This window comes from Diadema setosum, chromosome 12, assembly GCF_964275005.1.
Source record: "Diadema setosum chromosome 12, eeDiaSeto1, whole genome shotgun sequence".
In the NCBI taxonomy this organism is placed as follows: Eukaryota; Metazoa; Echinodermata; class Echinoidea; order Diadematoida; family Diadematidae; genus Diadema; species Diadema setosum.
Window position 1 is genome coordinate 18,344,250 of NC_092696.1, and position 22,413 is coordinate 18,366,662.

Here is a 22,413-nt window from a genome sequence, read left to right on the forward strand (position 1 = left end):
TATCTTCAGGCATTGTATAGATATGGTGGAAATAGTGAAATTTTACATATTTGACCTTGACCTTTTGACCTTTGACCGTGAGCATGTGCACCCAAAAGTTGATAGGTACAACTTCACCCCCAATACACATACATGCTAAGTTTCATAAGGATACCTCAAAAGGTTTTTGAGTTACGCTGTCCACAAAATTCATTTACGGACGGACGGAAGGACGGACAGACGGAAGGACGGAAGGACGAAAGGACGGACGGATGGACAACCCGAAAACATAATGCCTCCGGCACCACTTCGTGGTGGAGGCATAAAAAGAAAAGAATCTAGTTCAAGTCTTGTGAGGTTATGACATCATCACCTCTACCACTTTGAATGAGTAGTGTACGCACCAAATATTTCGAGAGGTTTTTATTTTCGCAAATTTGACATGTCTGGTATTTTCTGCAAGCTCAAAAAATACACAAAAATATTGACTCTAATCCCGACATGATTGTTATGTGCACATATTCATTTCTATACTGTACACTATAAAAGCAAACGTGAAATGTAACTCTGCGCAACTGGAAGTGCGGATTTGCAAAGACACTTGACTCCCTAAATATGTGGCATGCACAGTATGTGGTTCTGGCTGATGTCATTAAGCCATTGAGGACGGTTTGATTTTGCTACAACATGCATTTCCCATAGATGCTTGCCCGAGTATACTCGGGACTCGTCCTCAACGGGTTAAATTGTGCAAACCTGGGAAACTTAGGAGCTACTATACTAGTTATCTATATTAATTAAAGGGAACATAATCTGTTATAATCATTTCTTGGTCCTTTCAAAATTAGCATTGAAACACTCTGCTCAATGGTAAGTTGATTGCACACATCTACATTGTAATTGCTCTTCTTTGGTGTCCACATAGGATAAAATCGAACTATAAAACTCATCAGTACTACAGGGGGCTCCAATTACATCAAAAGTGATTATAACAAGATTTCATTACAATAAAGTAAAAAAGTTGAGGTCCTATAATTATTGAAACAAAAGTATTTTGATGCAAAATTCTGTTTGGTATCACACAATTTTGTTATAATGAAAGGGAACTGCCAGCCCTGATGACTTTGTTTTACAACAGGAGTCACCAATATCATTATTAAAGGACATTTTCACCTTCATTAACATAAGGATTGAGAGACTGCAGCAATATTAGAAGAACACAGTCATCAAGTTTGAGGAAAATTGGACAATCGATGCAAAAGTTATGATTTTTTTAAATTTTTGTGTTGGAACCACTGGATGAGGAGACTACTAAGGCTTGTGATGTCATATGAGTACAACAGTATAAAGAAAATGTAAAGAAAATTCAACATATTTTCACCTTTTTCGCATAATAAAAGTGCACTTGACTTGCCTCTTTCTAAAGGCAATGGGAATAATATTACCCATAACATATGTCAGTAACAAGTCAAGGGAATATGTACTTTTTTCAAAAGATGAGATTTTGTGAAATTCTCTTTATATTTTCCTTATATTGTTGTACGCATGTGACATCATACACTGCAGTAGTCTTCTCATCCAGCGGTGACTGCACAAAAACTTCAAAAATTCATAACTTTTGAACAGATTGTCCGATTTTCCTCAAACTTTCAATGATGTGTTCTACTAATATTGCTACATTCACTCAATCCTTATGTTAATGAAGGTGAACTTGTCCTTTAATACAGTGCACTCCTGTTATAACGAACACAGTTAAAACGGAATTCTGGTTAAAACAAAGTAAAAAGTCAGGCTGCAACATTATCTGCTCTATGTTTTGTTTTTGTTTGTTTGTTTGGTTTCGATAATAAAATTTCGATATAACGAAAGAAAACGTCCGGTCCAGAGGACTTTGTTATAACGGGGAGTCCACTGTACTAAATGTGATACCTTATACAGTATGTCCCCCCAAAATAATTACAATCGGATTTTCACATTGCTAACACCCAATATGATTAAGCTGTCTAAATGCTACATCAGGGTCTTAAAATATAACATCTTAGCTCTATTTTAGCAGAAAACCCCATTCAATTTCATTGAGTGGTCACAGAGAAATGTGGATCATTGTAAAACATGTCATGGGTCTGATTCTTCCAAGTTTAGTGCATGGATGCTCTTGGAACTGCATATTAATGTGTGAACACAATGGACAGTACTTGGAGGGAAGGAATTCCCGACAGGCTGTACAAAAGTCTTCATTTCTCTTTGACCATTGAAGCATATCGAATTGGGTTTTCTGTAAAATGTGGGTATTAAGTTATAGTTCCACACCCTGAAAGTATATTTGGACTGATTCACTATTTTTAAATTTATTGGTACAGAGGGTCCCATTGTAATTTTTTTTGTGGGACATATGGTACATAGTGGTAGTGCCTAATAAACATTACCATACAGGGGTTTGTTTTGCTATTGCAATCACGTCTGATTGCGATCACTGCTTTCATTGTCATTACCGTATCAATTACTGTTTGTCTACGTAGTTGCACCATAAAAACATCTGATCACTATTACAGTGTAATGGCCATAGCTGTTTTTTCTGTTCCACCTGTGCTGTTACAAAGGTTAACTTGAGAGAAAATTGGTCTCATAATTTGCCAAACATTGAAGTGTGCAAAATAATGAAACCAAAACTCATAAGAAACATCTTAATCCTAAAAAGAGCCTAACTGCTCTTACTCTTGTCCCACTCCCATCCTCCCCTCCCCCCCCATGTTCACCAGTTTCTTCTTCTTTTTTTTTTCTTCTTCTTCTTCTTCTTCTTCTTCTTCCTCCTCCTCCTCCTCCTCCTCTTCCTCTTCTTCTTCTTCTTCCTCTTCTTATTCTCAAGCTCACTGCACAGTTTTACACCTACATTCTGTATTTTGGGGTCAGACATACAGATGGGTGTCAGAGTACGCTAACTGGTCAAATGTCCATCGGGTAATGGGATCATGAAAGTAGATTCATTCTGCTTCCCTGACGACATGCATAGGCCCAATAACTGGACTATCTGCCTTTACATATTGATCCTTGAGCTCTGACCCCGTGGATGGATTAACCTCTGGAACAAACAATCTAGATCCTCCCAATGGCTGGTCAAAGGGGCTTGACCAGCTGGCAGAGCTCTCTGGGGGTAACGTTGCCACCTGTGATGACCGCTACCACCTTCTTCCCCGCGACATCCGGCACCTTGCCCGAGACGAGGGCAGCAAAAGCTGCTGCCCCAGCAGGCTCCACCACTATGCCAGCATAGAAGAGCTGGGAGACAGCAGAAATTATCTCCTCCTCTGTCAGCAATAAAATGTCCTCCACAAAGGCTTGAACATGACGGAATGTGTTTGAACCTGAACAGCAAAATAAATAAATACATAAATGGATGAATAAATAAATGAATAAATGAGTGAATGAATAAATGAATAAATGAATACATTAAAAATAAATAAATAGATAAACAGATGGAAAGATAGATAAATAAATAAATACCCGGTAAATAAATAAATAAATAAATAAATAAACAAATAAATAAATAAATAGATAAAATGTATGTTACAAGCAAATGAAGGACGAAGGTATCATTCTGTTTCAAAAAACTGTCTCCATATTTTCTGCCAAATGATTGGCTGACTGACATTGAGATTTTTGAGCTAGGTAACTGTCTACATTCAAGTCATCAGTTGATAAGTATTGATCCATGTATCAGTCAAATGGCATATATTTCATATTTTATTTCATATTTTCTGGTAGATATATGAACATTAGCAAGCATCAATATATATATACATACATATATATATATATATATTTTTTTTTTTTTTTGGGGGGGGGGGAGGGGTCAACTTTTTGCTTGGACTGCTAGGTTTGGCACTATTTGACACACTTTACTTTCACCATGTCCATATCTTTATGAAACTAGAAGGTGAAAATAATGATGCACAGATGTATTTCAACTGGTGGAGTTGATACACCATCAATGTTTAAAACCAGGGTTCCCAGCATTTCCAGAAAACAAATTCCCTGATTTTCCCCTGATGAAGTCTCAAAATTCCATGATAATTATTTCAACTCATTTCCAGTTTCACATGTTTTCTATGTTGTTGCAGTGAAGTACGTGCAGTATAAAACACTGGTCATCCAAGGGATGTTATTTTGATATGCAACAAAATATAACAGAGTCTGACTGACAACTTTCCATTATGGGGCCAGTCAAAATTCCCTGACTTTTCCCTGATTTGAGGCAATACTTATCAAATTCCCTGACTTTTCCCTGACTGGAAAAAAAGTAAAATACTTTTCTCTGATTTCCCTGACTTCCCTGATGGGCTGGGAACCCTGAAAACAATCTCTACTTGGCTGCATCTTGTCAGACTGAACAAACCAACATTTAATGCATACGTGTATTTCCAATGTGACCAGTTCTATGTATGATGGAATGCTATAAAGCTTCTTCTCATGGCATGCAATAGGTAAAGATGATGTCACTTGTTCAAACTGGAGGATCACCTGCACAGGGCAAATCTTCTCTATGAAGGAATCAGTGTTCATCAAACTTCTGCAAGTCCTAAATTCTGTCATAAATTCTCATTGTTTTGTGGGTGTTTTGTTGTTTGTTTGTTTGTTTGTTGTTGTTGTTGTTGTCTTCTTGTGGGGGGGGGGAGAGAGCTACCAATGCATGGTATACAAGTCAAAAATGAAGAATTGTAAGTTAGTATTAGCCTTTTGGTTTGCTGATAATATTCTTTAAATAAAAAATGGAAAGAAAATGAAGTATAAATTACAATCCTCATAAAAGGATCTACCTGCGGCCGATAATATCATAAAGAAGCTAATTGTGACCCGCTACAACAAAAGGATCCGAAAGTCGGGGGAGGACAATTTTCTGAAAATGGCATGATATTATTCCTGTACTCTTCTACTTTAATTTCATGTATAGCACAACTCATAAAAGTACTCGGTTGCGGAGATATCAATGATTTTATCGATGAGTTGTCCTTCCTACGCTTTCATGGTCATGGGGAGGCGAGACAGTTTTCACTGCTTGACAACAGAAGGCACGCTCCTTGCGACCTCCCCCATGTTCAGTCAAGCTTAGCGCCAGCGGTCTACGCACGACCAATCGGTAATTAGGATTCCATGCACTGACCAATTAGATCACTCCCTCGTTGCTAGGGGCGGAGTCTAGTTGCGGCGCTAAATCCAAATCTTCGGACGAGTTTCTCTAACCTTGAAAGTCGGAAAATCATGGCCTAGAAAGACGCTAATTTCTTGCCTTTCCTTTGATCATTTAGCTTCGAAATTTCGGCAGATGATGGACAAAACATTAGACTACAAAATTATACCAAAAACAGAAATCTGATTGTTTTGACCAATTTTGATGTTGTGACTTCAAACTCGATTTTCTTAGCTCGGCCGTCAGCGACTTTAGGATCCTTTTGTTGTAGCGGGTCACAATTATACACATTTTCATTTCCCCTGAAGAACTGGAGCTGCAAGCTTCTTGCCGTCTTCACATGATATGTATACTACACTGTATGCAATGATTAAAAAAAAAAAAAGATACAGCAGACAACTTTCACTTACCAGCAAAGGGCGGGGCAAGACCTGAGGCAACTGAATGTACTGTGGGGTCCTCCACTGGATGACCAGCTTGCTTACTCTGGTACATACAGCATGCTGGGTGGCAGATTAAGAAGCAAAACAAAACAGTAGTTGTACAAGTGTATAAAGGTAAACCGACTCATGATGAAGAGAGGGCGCTATTGCGTGGCCCCATGTTTATTCATCTGCCATGTTCCGAATGTACATATGAATTTAATTCAATCGGTAAGTATGCTGAATATGGTTAAAATTATCTTTTTCTCGCTTCATCTCTTGTTCCTGTCTGGTTTTGCCCCCTACAGTCTGCACATTACAGATCCATCAAAGATTAAGTTTTGCTTGCTAGATAACCATGATGTAACCTTACTCATAGATAGGCCTAGGAAGTTAATAGTACTGCAACATTGGAAATTAAAAAATGCTGGGTAAGATGAATTTTCTACTGTTTTTAATTCCACAGAATCAAAATATAAAACAGTATTTCATATTGCAAGCACAAATATTTGTGTGCTTTTACCATGGCATAGTTCCGCGTTTAGCAAAGTGCACAAAAATATCTGTTTAAACAGTAAATCATGGACTGCCAGGAAAGTATAAGATAAGATCTTGATCTAGGTAAGATTGATATAATCGGTCAAGTCCAAAATGCATGTACATGTACCATACCTATTAAACCAATCTTGCACACCTACTGAACCTGAGCAAAAGAAAGGGCATGCAATATGCACTCACGATAGTATGTATGATGTATTATGCTTTCATCAATTTTGCTACCTTTGGCAACCAATAATGCTCCCCCCCCCCCCCCCCCAAGAAGTGCCCCACTTCATATGAGTTAGACATACAAATCAATTCACCTGTACATACAGATCTATTTCATCTGTTCCGTAAATAAAATTATACAATTGACTTTAAATTACTTTATTTTGCCTGATAAATGAATTCATCATTAGCAAATATCGAAAGAAATGCACATTCCCATTCCAAAGTATTGATATGATACTGCACACACATCACACTTTAAAAACAAAAAAACAAAAAACAAAAACAAAAAAACAAATAAATAAATAAATAAATAAATAAAATGAAGAAGTAGACTAACCCATTCTGTACAGGCATATCGGAATTCAGCACGGAAAGAGTTAATAACGACTAAATAGATTTGTCAATACAAAATATTAAACTAGCATCACAGCTGTTCTACCTTGCTCAGGCTCCACCCCATATATCCTGGTGTTAGTCTTCCCAGAGAGCTTCACAGCAGCAGCAAGGCCAGCCAAGAGCCCGCCCCCACCGCAGCACACCACAATCACATCGGGATCCGACACCTCCTCCAGAATCTCAAACCCTGCACTGGGCATTTGGTGAAGGAGGAAATGGAGATGGATCAATAGTTAAAACCCTTCCTGTGTAAAGGATATTGGACAGAGTGTACAATGCTATGGGGTTCTTTGTACGGGCTTATTGTACGTACTGTAACCTCTGCTGACCGCAAAAACATACAATGTACAATATGAGCCATACTGAAACCTCAACAACCTGAAATTTTACAACATATTGTTTCAGTTTTACCTGGAGTAGCACTTACAAGAATCCAAATTCACTTTGTGTATACTTAAAAAAATAACAAAACAAACACACACAAAAGGAAATGTCATACTTCAATCATCACAAAACAAACTCGAAAATTCATTAACTGCTCATTTACTGCTCATAGGACAGAATTTGAAAGGCGTGTGACTCTACTTCAGAAATTGTTAAAATTTACATTGAAAGGAGGTTATTCAAAGCACCTGCAGAAATAACAGAAATCTGTTCAGTCTTATACTTCCAATAGCATTTCATGATAACATTTTCAGCATGACATCAAAGAAAGCACATGTGATTGGCCACACTCTGAGGAAGCTATAAAGAAGTGAAATGGGAAACAGCTCCCTACACCCCAAACTCCCCCCCCCCCCAAAAAAAAGAATGATAATAAATCAATCAATCAATCAAAATCTCTCACCAGTCTGAATTTGTTTCAGGGACTTCAGACAGTATGTAAAATACTATGACGTTTTCTGTGCCAATCTACACTCAAAGCATACATGTTCCAAGGAGGTACTCGGTGAGCAGTACCTCCTAGCATGTACAAAGGGTTAATGGCTCAGAGCTCAATAATACTTACCTGCCATACCCACATATAAGGTTGTAGTCATCAAATGGATGAAGATAATGCATTCCTTGTGTAGACACATATCTGTCTACCGAAGGTTGGAGTTCGCGGGAAGGCATCCTCTCAACATTAGATCCATATCCCTATAAGGACCCAAGCAAACAAACATCTTCAATACTAAGAAGACAATAAACAGAATAACAAATAATCACTATAAAGTATTAAACTAGGTAAAAAGATAAAATGTAGGTCCTGATTTATTCTTTCTTTCTGATGTGTTTTACTACTTTTAGCTGTGAAATTTGCCTCTGATGTCGCTTCTCTGGGAATTCAACAAATAAAACACTTGAGAGGGAAGTATACATGGTATATCTAAATATCTTTCAAGTTCTTCTCATTTGAGTGCAAAATGTACAAAGGAAATAAAGTTGAAACTTTTTAAAGAATTCAAAAATCGGGACGGTATTTAAACTAAATACACATTGCCCAGTGTCTGCTCCTATTAAGAGCTACTGACATGCAAGTCATTTATACACTCATATATAGATGATCACACACAAAAACAGAAAGATTATCTTTTGCAATTTTAGTGAAATGTTAAATGTCCAGTGCCCCTCTATCCATTTAAACTCTCGCCTCCATCAACTTTGCTCATTGTCCTATCACTCTGGCATGTTGATATACTGCCTTCACTGCCTGGCAAGTAAGATGAATGGACACTGCTTGTTGAATGCAAAGACCCTTCAACTGGTAAAGATGTGCAATTTATTCGGCAAAAGTCAAAATTGTACAACCCTACATCAAACTTTATTTCCTACATAGAAAATTTTTTCTTTTTTTTTTTTTACTAAACTATGCAAAAACTGGACTGTTTGTATTTCCTAACTTGAATTCTGAATATAATTAGAATTATTTCTTTTTTTGTTTTGTTTTGTTTTTGTTTTTGTATTTTGGTGATTGCAAAAGATTCTGCTTAAATACATATAATTATGCAAAGTTTATTGTATTTTTTTAATATTTTTATATTTTTATTTTTTTATTTTATTTTTTTTTTTTTGGGGGGGGGCGCTAATGAAATCTGCCTATAGTTAGAACTTTTCCCTTTTTTTTGTTCTAGTGTTCCCTAAAAATTCTGCTCTAATACATAAATGCAGAGTTAATTGCATTTTTTTGGGGGGGGGGGTGGTGGTGGAGGGGGGGGGGGCCTAATGAAAACTGTATATAATTAGTACTTCTTTTTTGTTTTTGTTTTGGTGATCCCCAAAGATTCTGCCTCAATACATATATGCACAGTTGATTGTATTTTTTTTTTGGGGGGGGGGGAGGGGGAGGGCTAATGAAATCTGCATATAATTAAAACTGTTTCCTTTTTTTGTTCTAGTCATCCCCCAAAATTCTGCTTCAAAGTTGTTGTTGTTGTTGTTTTTTTGTTTTGTTTTTTTTTTTTGGGGGGGGGGGGGTGGAGGGAGGGGGCACTTATGAATTCTGCATATAATCATCACTTCTTCTTTTTTTTTTGTTCTGGTGATCCCCAAAGATTCTGCTTCAAAATTAATTCTGCATATAATTAGAACTATATTCAAGTTTTAGGTTTTTGTAGATTCTGCTTCATGATATGCAAAGTTGATTGTATGTTTATTTTTTATTAGGTGATACGCTATCAGCGTATCACCTATTGTGATTGTCAAAATCTCTCTTTATTTTTTTTTATTCTTCTTTCTTTCTGGACAATTTTGTGTCGTCAATATCTCAAGAATGACATAACGAAATAACATGACATTTTCAGTCAACATGTCTCATGACAAAATCTAGCCACAATAAGGTTTTCATGACAGTAACATATCTATGACGTCATCTATGCGCCATTTTGTGATTTTCGGACCTTGTCATATGAGCGATCATAACTTCATAACTAGATGTCATTTCTGTATCATTTTCGGTGGACATGAAGTTCAGGTCACGCTCTATCTTACTTCATAACGCTAGTTATACAGGTCATCATTACGCGCGCGTAAGCGCGCGTCAAAATTTTAAAAGGCTCAAAATGACTTCCCAATGGGAAATCTCGAAGTTTCAGACAATGTTAAGCGTTTCAAACATTTTCTCGCGTGCGCGTCCGTCCGCGCAATTTCGCGCGCAGAGCCCGTAAGCAACATGAAAATGCAATTTTTTTGACTTATTTGGATTCCTGATACTTTGAGTAACAATATCCATTGATTTCCGATCAATTTCGACCTATAACAAAGGAATGCACTGGCGTCAAAGTTGAAATTTTGCGTGCGCGTCTTTCTGCAAATATAGTGAAAAAACATGTCTTTGTTTATGTCGCCATAGCTCTTTAAATCGTCCGTTGACCCTATATTTCTATTGCATATTACAAAAGTATATGAATTGTAAATAACATTCCAAGTATCAATATTGCCAGGAAAACGCGATGACGTCATCATATCGTCATTTTGAATAAAAAAAGTGGAATTGATTTTTTTGAGGTACTGTTTCTGACATTCATTTGCTCATATCTCTGTTGTTTAAGCTCAATATTATCCCAAATTCAGATATGTTGTACTTTGAACATTTGCCTCTCAAGTCCATGTGATGGTTTTGAAATATGATGACGTCATCATACTAGAAATTGTGATTAGAGGTAAAGACTCAAAATCAGACAAGTTTACGTGTTATGTCTATGGGAGGTGATTTTTTCTTAAACCATGCATTGACTTGACAACGTTTAAGCACCTTTACCTCATCTGATTTTGCTCCATTTCCTCTGAAACATAGTTACGTATGTTGTAGCTGAGACAATAAGCTTTAGTAATCATGCATTTTATGCTTTCAAATCTCCTCATCAGGTTGATAATTTTGTAGTTTAAAGGTAGGGAATCCCATTTGCATGCCTTAAATGAAGAGTTGTATAAAAACAGTGGTATGTTGAAGAGAGTATCATTTTAGAAACTCCCATAAAGTATTGAAAGTGGAAGGTAACATTTAGTACATTTTTATTGACCGTTAGATTTTGAATTGAATTTTTTTCGGGGCTCACCGTAAATTCCAGTACATTGCTAGGCTACCTTTGCAGACCCATTTGATGCACTGCATGTGTGCCCATCATGTATTTTTTGTGAAGGAAGTTCATCAAAACTTACAAACATTTCTATATACATTCTTGCCACACACTCTATTATGCTATTACATCAGCTTTTATACTTTTAGATTTGTGTTTATATATTAAAAAAAATACAGAAGACTGCAACAAAAAGGCTTAATTAGTGTGGCTGACACACAGAACTACTGAGTAGTTGAGTTTTGTGCATTATTCAAATTGTAGATAACTGTTGACTTCCAAATTTCTCAGCAGTGGCCTAAACAAGTCCCCTGAGGTTCATATCTAATGTTTTGCTGCATTTTGGGAGGTCTGTAAAAGGTATCCCCTACCTTTAAAACTGAAAATGAGAATGCAATCTGTACAGAACGATTCCCAATTTTTCTTTGCAACTGTATATTGATCGAATCCACGCTGCCACTTGTGAGAAGTTGAATAGCGCCATCACAAGTCAACACATTCACAATAGTATTTAGATTTCAGTTTCGCACTCAATCTTCAGGACAGCCGTGTGGCATAATCGCTTAGCACGCTGGGTGTTCATTTAACGCCTTACCGGAAGGTGATAAGTTCGACTCCCGCAGGACTTTTTTCCGTTCTTTCTTTTTCTCTCCTTTTTTTTTTCGGCAGTTCAGCTTTTTACTCCGATGTCATTTATCATATTATTTTATCAAGTGTACCTAACCCGTGAACACAGCTGCTCTATTTCCCTTGTTTTGTATTGGAGTTTGGAGATTGGGTTTGCTTCATTAATTTTGTCACACTTAATGTTGTAAATTGCCCCTAGTTACAGTGTCCCGCTTGCCACCTTTCGTTTGCTCTTTCCTTTTCTCTTCATTGGTTCTTGTAATATTGTAACAGGATAGGTAGGAACATGTACGTTTAAATAACTTGCAGGAATGGGAGCTGAATTGATTAACTCTAGTCCAGGTGTATGGCGTCTCGCTCATCTCTTTGAAATTCCAGGTTGTTATTGTTTGACCCAATAACGGGAGTTGAAGACAGGTTTTATGTTGCTATAGAGGTATCTTCTGCCACATGAATGGAAGGCATCACTGTTTAGTAGTAGTAATGAACTTTTTCATGTTGTAAATGATATAAAGATATGAATTTCAAATCCAATCTTCGGGACAGCCGTGTGGCTTTATAGTTGCTTGGCGCGCTGCATGGTCATTATGCACTACCTTAGGACGAAATGTTCGAGACCCGCAGGACGCTATTATTTTTTTTTCTCTCTCTTTCTTTGTTTTCCTTTTGGCAGTTCAGCTTCATTCCGATGTCATTACCCCACGACACACAGTCACTCAAGTTCCCCCCCCCCTTTTTTTTGTTGGAGGCGGGAGGTTGGATTTGCTTCATTTATCATACGTAATGTTGTAAATTGCCCTTGGTATACAGTGCCCCGCTTGCCACCTTTCGTTTTCTCTTTCCTTTTCTTTACGTTTGTTCCTGTTACACTGCACAAGACAGGTCGGAAAATAATTTACATAACTTAACTGGAGCAGGAATGGCAACTGAATAGATTGACTCTAGACCAGGTGTATGGCGTCTCGCTCATCTCTTTGAAATTCCAGATTGTTATTGTTTGACCCAATAACGGAATTGTAGACAGGTTTTATGTTGCTATAGAGGTATCTTGTGCCACATGAGTAGAAGGCATCACTGTTTAGTAGTAGTAATGAACTTTTTCATGTCCCTCCATGTCAATTATAGTGTGTTTAAAGGGATTGTGTGTCTATTTGCCAAAGAAAATGAAAACCTGATTTTCATCATGGCTGTTTCTCTATACGTAGCCGTAGGTGATGAGTGTTGTTGGTATCTGAGCAGTGAATAACACAACATCAGGCTAAAATCCCCCTTAGTTATACGCGCTAAGCGTTCAATTGATATTTATTATCTTTATTTATGTAGTCAATCACTGCTAATGGAGTTACAGAATTATGTTATGACACCTTTCGCTGAAAGTTTGTAAAGCAAAGTTTATGGACAAGGCAAGCAATTGTACATGAATAATACCATTGATTTCAGAGGGAAATTATGGTATACCTAAATGTAAGGGTATCATTGCTTTGGAATTGCTGAGACAATATCTTGGCACGAGGGCTTCCACTTTTAATAACTGATCCCTTTGAAGATGTGTCGGTCACGGATGATCGTCATGATTCATCTTTCACGTAAAAGCTTACGTTCCACACTCTTAGTTCGAGAAGACTTACCATCATACTTCAAATTGTGATTAAAGGTAAAGACTCAAAATCAGACAAGTTGACGTGTTATGTCTATGGGAGGTGATTTTTTTTTTTAAACCATGCATTGACTTGACAACGTTTAAGCACCTTTATCTCAGCTGATTTTGCTCCATTTCCTCTGAAACTTAAGTATGTGGTAGCTCAGACAATATGCTGCAGTAATCATGCATATTATTTTTTCAAATCTCCTCATCAGGTTGATTATTTTGCAGCTAAAAACTGTAAATGAGAATGGAATGTGGACCAAACGATTCCTGAATCATCTTTCACATATAAGCTTACGTTCCTCATATTTTCTCGTCAAGACGTACATGGCCGAGAGGAGAAAGGCGACGTCACAAGAGACGTGAGGTTGCACACGTACGGGTTCGAACCCCATGTTTTGTGTTGGAGACCACATTGCTTTGACTGGCAACTTGGACTTGAAATTACAAATGTTAAAGTGAAGATGTCTCTTAAAAGACCGCATGGCCATGTTTGATTTTTTTTTTTTTTTACAATATAAAGACCTATTGGTAAATATTCATTCAAATATCCTTTCCAATCAACTTACTTGGACACGCCGACACCACACGAAATTTTCAATTAGTTGCATGACAAAAACAAGTTCACCTGAATTATGCAGGACTGTATAAAGAATTGGACTTCACGAATATTCAAATTCACGAATATTTCTCAATATTACTTCAAGTCGCTACTTAACATTATTTTCGTTGTCGATCACTGAAAATGAGAATGGAATCTGGTCGAAACGATTCCCGATTTATCTTTGTAACTGTATATTGATCGAATCCACGCAGCCACTCGTGGGAAGTTGACTAGCGCTATCAGTCACTTGACGTATATAGCCAAAAAACTGAATATCAATGTAAATTTGTGTTGTGTACAGCATACATAGATAGATTTAAGTTTCGCACAAGATCTTCGGATCTTCCGTGTGGTAGAATCGCTTAGCACGCTGCGTGTTTATAATGCCCGACTGGAAGGAGAGAAGTTAATCGAGTCCTGCAGGACTTTTTCCTTTTATTTCTTTTTTTTTTCTGCAGTTCAGCTTCACTCTGATGTCATGAACACAGCTACTCTATTTCCCTTGTTTTGTATTGAAGTTTGGAGGTTGGTTTTGCTTCATTAATTTTGTCACACGTAATGTTGTAAATTGCCCCTTGAAATAGTACCCGCTTGCCACCATTGGTTTTCTCTTTCCTTTTCTCTTCATTTGTTCTTGGTATAGTGTAGCAGGATATTAAGAAACGTGTACGTTTACATAACGAACAGGAATGGGAACTGAATTAATTAACTCTAGTCCAGGTGCATGGCGTCTCGCTTATCTCTTTGGAATTCCAGGTTGGTATTGTTTGACCAAATAACGGAGTTAAAGACAGGCAGGGAAGGAAGTGACTTGATATTGCTTCATAATGAGGAATTTCGGGCAACACCTTTCCAAGTGTAGTGATTATGACGGGGTTCTCTGTCGTTTATTTTCGTCATGGCTGTTTCACTAGTTTAGCCATAGGTGATATCTGTTGTTGGCATCTGGGAGAATAGAACAGATCAGTACCAAACTGGAATAGTCCTATAAGCAATGTGGTAAGCGTTCAATTTTTTTTGCATTATCTTTCTTCTTTAAAGTCAATCACTACTGATCGAAATACACAATATAATCTGACACGTTCCACTGGTAGTTTAGGAAAAGGGAGTTAATGCACGACGCAATGATAAATGTGCTACCATTGATTTTAGAGATGTCATTATGGTGTGGTACTGGTGATGGTAAGGGAACCATAGATCCGTGACCGAGTAGAAGAGCAGCGATTTAGTTACAGTTTCAATGCATCTTGTTTTATACCATCTTCTCTGACATTAAATTGATGGTTTTTATGTTTGACATTGTCTGTCTATTTGCCTGTTTATGCTCATAAAACACTGCTATAACAACTAATACATTTGCTTCACTTGTCACACGCAATGATATGGATTGCAGTTGTGCATGCAGTATTCCTTTTGCCACCTCTCGTTTTTCTCTCCCCTTTTCCCTCACTTTGGTTTTGTTATACTGCAGATGGGAATGGTTACAATAACATAACCCAACTTGAAGTAGGAATGAGAACTGAATAAATTAACTCTAGGCCAGGTGAATATAGCGTTTCGCTCATCTCTTTGAAATTTCAGGTTGTCATTGTTCGACCAACGGAGTTGAAGACAAGCTTTATGTTGCTATAGAGGTATCTCGCGCCACATGAATGGAATGCATACGCTGTTTAGTATTAGTAATGAACTTTTTCATGTCCATCCCTGCCAATAAAAGTGTCTTTGACGGGGTTCTGTATCATTCTGCCTTTGAGAAAGCAAAGTTTTATTTTTGCCGTGGCTGTTTCTCTATGCGTAGCCGTGGGTGATGGGTGTTGTTGGCATCTGGGCAGTAAAGAACCGAGTATCATGCTATAATACCCCCCCTTAGGTTCTGAGCGTTCAGTACGGTGATATATCTTTCTTCTTTATTATGTCAATCACTGCTGATGGAATTACAGAATTATGATGACACGTTTAACTCAAAGCTTAAAAAAACAAAGTTTATGCACGATACAAGTAATGGTGCATGAGTCCTATAGGCCATTGATTTTAGATGAGAAATTATGATATGCCTATAGTAGGGGTGTCATTGATTAGGAATTAATGACACTTCTAACTGTCCCCTTTGAATGTGTGTCGATCACGTGAGATCGTCATAAATGATCATTCACGTATAAGCTTACGTTCAAAGTGTACTCTTAGTTGGAGGAGACCTATAGTTACATGGTTAAAGGTGATGTCTCTTTCGCTGGAGCCGTACGTTTGGCCCGTATTTCTTTTGCCGTTTTCTCTTTAATTGAGGTATCACTATCGTCCAGGATAAATCACATTCTCATGTAAACAAACTCACTTGCTCTATATCCCTTGTTTTGTATCGGAGGCTTCATTGGTTTTACTGCTGGTAAATCTTACAGGCTTGTATATAGCTGTAAGAGCTCTCTGAACTGATTATTATGATAGCAAGATTAGAGGGAGTCATATTGGTTATGTAAATAATGGTCAAAGGTCATGTTTTAAAAGGCCACTGTTAAAGCCAGGATGGTTATAAACACTTAATTGTCATGTTTTATTTGTACGTGCCGAGGATCACTTGGACCCCGTTAATAGTGCGAGGCTCGGCCGCGGCTCGGCCGCGCCGAGCCCACCTTCATTTCGGTGTAAACGCGCAAAAGGCCAAATGCGGGGCCAAAATTGGCCTCGCATTAGGCCACGCTCTGGAGGTGGTCTCGGCCGCGGCCGAGCCGCGGTCGCGCCCGGCCTCTTTCTCAGTGTAAATGCAAACTGGGCTAAATGCGCGGCCAATTTTAGTCTGGCTTCCAAACCCTCGCCTGTACTATTTCGCTATTCAGGATATTAACCACTTCAACGTCGAAAACTAGTATAGTTTAAGGTGGTTTTGTCCTGCAAAGAATTTTCTCCTTCGGCAAAGGCCTTTGGCCGAACGGCGACTTCGTCGCCACGGAATTCAGGCAAAGGATCTGAAAACCAGACAATACCAAATTGCGTTTGTTTACAACTAGAGCGCCACTACGACAAAATATTGAAAGGTTTGAATCAAAAGCGCGGCCGAGCCCGGCAGTGTAAACGGACTAAATTGCGGGGCTCGGCCTCGCAATTGAGGTTGGCCTTGGCCGCCGCTCGGCCGCGGCTCGGCCCAGCCCCACACCGTAAACGGGGTCTAAGTTTATGCGCTGTACGTACTCAAAAAGTCCGTACATCGATTTAGTCGCACACCCACAGAATTTCCACTTAGTTTGTGTGACAGAAAAACAAATGTGATCTGAATAATGTAGGCCCATAAAATTTCAACTAAGTATCTCATTATAACTTTAAGGTGCTATATTACATTCTTTCCTTTGTCGATCACGAATGACCGACATCTGATGACCCCAAGCGTATCACCTAACTCGTCTTCAGTGTGACGAGTTTCATATCTCGTTTCATTTTATATTTATTATTTCTTTTTTTCTTTTTCTTTTTTTTGGGGGGGTGGGGGCTAAATGCCTGTCAGGATCATGTGAATTGAGATGGGACTGGGTGATTTGAGAAATGTTAGCAATTTTCACACGGCCAGTTCTAGTCTCACTTTCATGATTCTCTCCCTGTCTTCGGGGGCCGTCTCTGGCATCAGCACTCGGGCCCTCAGACCCATTTTCTGCATGGCAAATGAGAAAGCCTTCCCATAATTCCCTGCAGACATGGTGATCACTTCCTTCTCATTATTGGCGACATCTTGGGGAATGTGTTTGAGTTGGTTGGCCAGACCACGCACCTTGAACGATCCTGTTGACAGAATAATTCAAGAACAATTATATTGATGAGTTTGGTTTTCAAATCATGCTTCCTGCTTTTTCTTTCCTGCAGATTGTCGTTTTCTCCTGGTTTCTCAGATCAAATGTAGCTTCAACATGACATATATTAGTGACATCAACGTCAAAAACTTGGTTTGGGTTTTTTCATATAATATGAATGTATCTGTTTATTTCATATCAGACCTCAGAGTTTGGAAAGCATAGATCCATGTGCAATGTGTACATAGAAGCAGTGTCTTCATAGACCAACTTTCATTTTCATCTCATGTTGGTTTTCTGTTTCCTGTTCATGAGCTATTTGAAAGTGTACATAAAAACATTTTATTAGAGTAAGCTGGAGCAATTTTATTTTGACATATATATCTTATTAAAATCTTGCTAATCGGTCTATCAAGTCAAAGACTTTTTTGTATAATCTTTTCACAGCAGTTGCCACAAGCTTCGAGTTCTTCCCCCCCCCCCCAATTACTGAATAAAGGGTGACTAAATGCACTTGAATAGATCTTTACTTCAAAGGTTCTTTTCTCAAAAGCATCATTCTCACTCGTATGTGTTCTTTGTTTCTCTGTTTGCTTTTTTTCCAAACATCCATTCGTCATGAGTTACACAATGTCATTATGAAGATAGGAATCTGCTTTTTCAAAATATGACATCAACAACAACATATCTCATTGAAGTGATTTGAAACGTCCACATTAATGTAACCTTACAGGCTGCAGCTTAAATCGCTTCCATTGTGAGGGAGAAACTGGCATAACATGAATTCTCCTATCTAGTAATTTAGTTCAAACTCTCACTTGAACATTGTGTACAGTGTTTATGAACATAGCTACTGGTTTTAAAGTCATTACATGCTCAGAGATAGGCCTAGACAAGATGAAATGTTACAGAGTATGGGTTTTAAGGTGAGCATTGCTGAATTGGACTAAATTGGGACCAAAATTGTCTCAATTGAAAAACAGAATAAGCATACTGCTGATATCAAAACCCTAGATTCTGAAGAGATCAGGGGAAAAACAATCCCCTGGGTGAAAGCGTGTACCTGTTGGCTGTGTGTTCTCCAGCTTGAGAGACAAGTCACATGACAGCCTCGTAAGCCGCAACCAATCCTGAGCGCGGTGCACCATGGGAGTCCGGACGCAGAAGGAGCACTCTTGGATGACCTTGTAGGCCTCCCTGAGATCATCCAGGTTGGCCAGGGGTGCATTGGGGTTGTACATGGTGAAGCCCCCAACTTGCCTCATCCAGGTGCTGTTGCGTACAAACACATAAATCAGAGATAATAAGGTCAGAGAATATTGCTAGAGAAGAACATAATCAGGGGAGGCCAGAGGGTGTGGGAGGGGAGTATTTCCACCCTCCCAATGGAAGGAACTTTAAATATCTAAGAAGCTGCAATTGTGAGAACTGGTACAATTGTGTACTGGTCCATACTAATTATAAAGTGTTAACTTCTTCTGATGAAAATACGAGAAGAAAGGGTTGTCCAATATTTTGGTACTGTAGTTAAAAATCCATGCTTTTCTCTTTTGTCAGTCATGAACATGAGAAAGACCCCTAGCTGAGGCAGCATGCTCGCATCGAATGTGCAAGACTTGGTAGGTGTGATCAATCATAAATGAGGAATGAATAAAAGTTCATCGGGTGAAAACATGTGAAACACTTTAACCCTATAAAGCCCAGGGTATTTTGACCCCTTCAAGGCCGAAAGGGGGGGGGGGGGGGGCACATTGTGCCCCCCCCCCCCATTCTTTATTATATGACATACATATTACCGTCATACTTGTAAGATGGGTAGAGCAACTCGTACTCTAGGCCTACCGTACATTGTGGTACATGACCAAACATTTGAAATTTATCAGGGTCACCCATTGAGGGTGCTATTCACCAAAATATAAAGAAATACATAGGGAATATGCTAAAATCATGTTTTTTTTCTTTATATTTCTTTATCCCCAGCATATATGATTTTATTTTATATCAATCATTTTCATATTTGACACAAAGGAGATGCAAGTCAACCTCCAATATAAGTTATGGTTGAAATTTCTCATGGTCAACACGTGGGAGTGCTATTCATCACAATTTATAGAAAGAATGCATGAGACCTATGATGTATTGCTTGGGATAGGTACATACGATGTGTATTGGTGTCACATTTCATATTTCCATGATATTGAAATTTTGAGTTTGCAGATCGATAATTGAATGTATGATATTTAAACAAATGATATTATAGGCAAAGCCTGTGTGCAGAAAATGACACAAAATAAAAGGGTGACTGGGTAATCTTTGGAAAATGCTGTATCTTTTATTATTTCTATTAGAGGGTTCTATATCTATTGTTTGATGCCTACAATGTATGTCATTTAAAGAATAAAGGAAATAATAAGAATACCATTTCAGGGTAATTCATGACCATTATTACTGGTACTTCACACTTTGGTTCTTCAGCAAATTACAGCGAAGAAAACCCCCATTTCATCCATTATTATGTTGTGAGGTTCTAACTGAAATTGAAACAGAAAAACATGCAAAATCTGACTGACATGGTAATCATTTTACGGTTGCCATGGCAACCAACAATATCGGACATAGCTAAAATTATATATCAAAATGTTTGCAATAAGATTTCAGGAAAAGATAAAAGTCACCAAATTTGGTTGAAATCGGATAGATACAGTCTAGATGTCTAAAGGCAGCCTACACAAAAGGGTGTAGGACTGGCAAATATTATACTATGCATGGTACTTGGTAGTGTAGGGGGGCACAATGTGCCCCCCCCCCCTTTGGTCTTTTCGTTCTATAGCCAGGATAGGCCTAGGGTTAATTGGCTACCAATCATCTAGCCCGACCAGACGCTGTTAATACGCTGTGTCATGCTACGTAACACGTACAGCGACTGGGCTGTGTATAGTTACCAATCATCAAACTGTTACTAGTTGTGGCATTAATTGACAAATACAAGATATAGGTCTATACCGGTACCGGTAGTGCAGTACATAATTATCCATATGAAAGCCGATCATGTCATTAAGGATTTTGACAGTGTACCAATCAAACAACGTCCAAATATTCAACATAAAATCATAGGGTCTAGACCGTATACTTTACTATAGACTGATCAAAACTTGGAAACCAACTTTTGATATTTGCGTCACACTGCATGATGCTGGAATCAAGTACCTAAATGCGTAGGGCCCTAGCTATACTAACTACACTACTAGTATTTGAGTAGTAAGTAGTAGACTAGTAGTACGCTACGCCAATGAGAATTTCAAACAAAAAAAAAATCATAGAAGTTCATTTTTAACACAAATTGCAGAACACAAAAAGCTTAGACTTTTTTAGAGGGTACCTACGCTCAATTCGCCTCAAATCAAAAGTTGCGAAACAGACTTTCCTCTCTTCTTCTCCTTTTCCTTTACAAACGTATGTTGATAGTATCACTATCAGTTAACCATGCGCTCAATGTCGATGTGTCATCGCCATAGATCTAGTGGTATAATCGCCATCACTCCCGAGCTCCTTGATCCTGGTCGCGTCGCATGTCCCAGTGCCATGCCACATCACAACACGATCTCAATGATACGCCCCAGTCATCGTGCTTGTCAGGTGACTTGGGTCACATGATTATCGCAGAATGGGGGAACCCCCTTGTCACAACAGAGTGCGGAGACAATGACACTGTGTGCAAGGCCATTTGTTGACTGCATGTACTGTAATAATAATAATAATAATAATAATAATAATAATTGCATTTATATGGCGCTTCATACTGGCGTTTTTTACGATGCGCACTTGTGCTATTCATACGTACAAAAAGACTAGAAGACTACTCAGTTAACGAGAGCCTCGCAACCACACTCCTATCAGGTACCATATTCGAGAACTCGAATCGCATCGCCATTCGTTCTTCCCAAGAACCGTAAGGAACTGGAATTCCCTGTCATCAGAAATTGTTTCAGCGCCATCTGTGGGATCATTAATTCGAAACCGTCTAACGGTTGATCACAGTGGCTAGTCTTTTCGTCAAATTTTCTATGTGCTTGTAAATATCTGTAAATAAAATTGTATTATAATGTAAAATAGCACCAGTCTGCAAGAATCTTCAGTATATTGAAGGAGGCAGATCCGTAATCAGAAGAAGAAGAAGAAGAAGACTAGAAAACTAGAAAACACAATAACATTAACAAAACCAGCATATTAACAGTGACAAAAGGAAAAAGAAAAAAAAAATACATACCAGTATGATACAATGATACAATTAATAAAAAATAATAACTGACTGTGTGCGCCTCCAGGAGAAAAAAAAAATACCCTAAAACATCCTGTCTGTTCCCCCCCCCCCCTGCACTCTTTTCTCTCTATACAGTACATGTAAATCTATATTTCTTTTTCACACTTCCTTCCTCCCTTCACTTCTTTCTTCTTCTTCTTTCGTCTCCCATACATTCTACTTTTTCTTCTTTTCTTCACTTGTCAAATATAGCAAAGTCTCTTTTCAGACACTGCTATGTATGTTACAGCATCCAACATAACTGTGCTTTATCAACACTCTATCGTACACTCTTTTTCAGAAGTTGTTAATGGCCGAAATTGAAGCCTTGCAGTTATTGAAATCATCCTTCATATTCAGAGTTGCAAGCAATGAAATGGGAAGATCAGACACACTCGATGGAAAGGAAAATGTATTTGCTGTAATACTGTAAAACACAATATTTTTGCGGTATTTGCTGTAATACTGTGAAACAATATTTTCGCGTCATGAAATTTTCACGAATTGGAGTTGACTGCCTTTTTCGCGGCATGAAATTTTTGCGAGTTACCTCTAACATTTAAATGCGTATAGTGTACAGACAAGAACTGCTTTCACATATGCATTTTAATTTCGCAAATCTAAGCTCTCGCGAAGTTTGCAAAATTAAAATG

At 38.2% G+C, this 22,413-nt stretch overlaps 1 protein-coding gene across 1 annotated transcript; it reads right to left on the reverse strand.

Annotated features, from left to right (window-relative positions):
- Positions 1 to 2,810: 2,810 nt before the first annotated feature.
- Positions 2,811 to 21,029, reverse strand: LOC140236057 (L-threonine dehydratase catabolic TdcB-like). Its single transcript, XM_072316031.1, has 7 exons — positions 20,844 to 21,029; positions 18,524 to 18,732; positions 17,256 to 17,452; positions 7,763 to 7,893; positions 6,797 to 6,945; positions 5,575 to 5,667; positions 2,811 to 3,341 (listed from the first exon to the last, which is right to left on the reverse strand). Exons 2-7 carry the CDS (start codon positions 18,723 to 18,725, stop codon positions 3,094 to 3,096), a joined length of 1,020 nt encoding a protein of 339 aa, XP_072172132.1. The 5' UTR covers positions 18,726 to 18,732; positions 20,844 to 21,029; the 3' UTR covers positions 2,811 to 3,093.
- Positions 21,030 to 22,413: the final 1,384 nt, after the last annotated feature.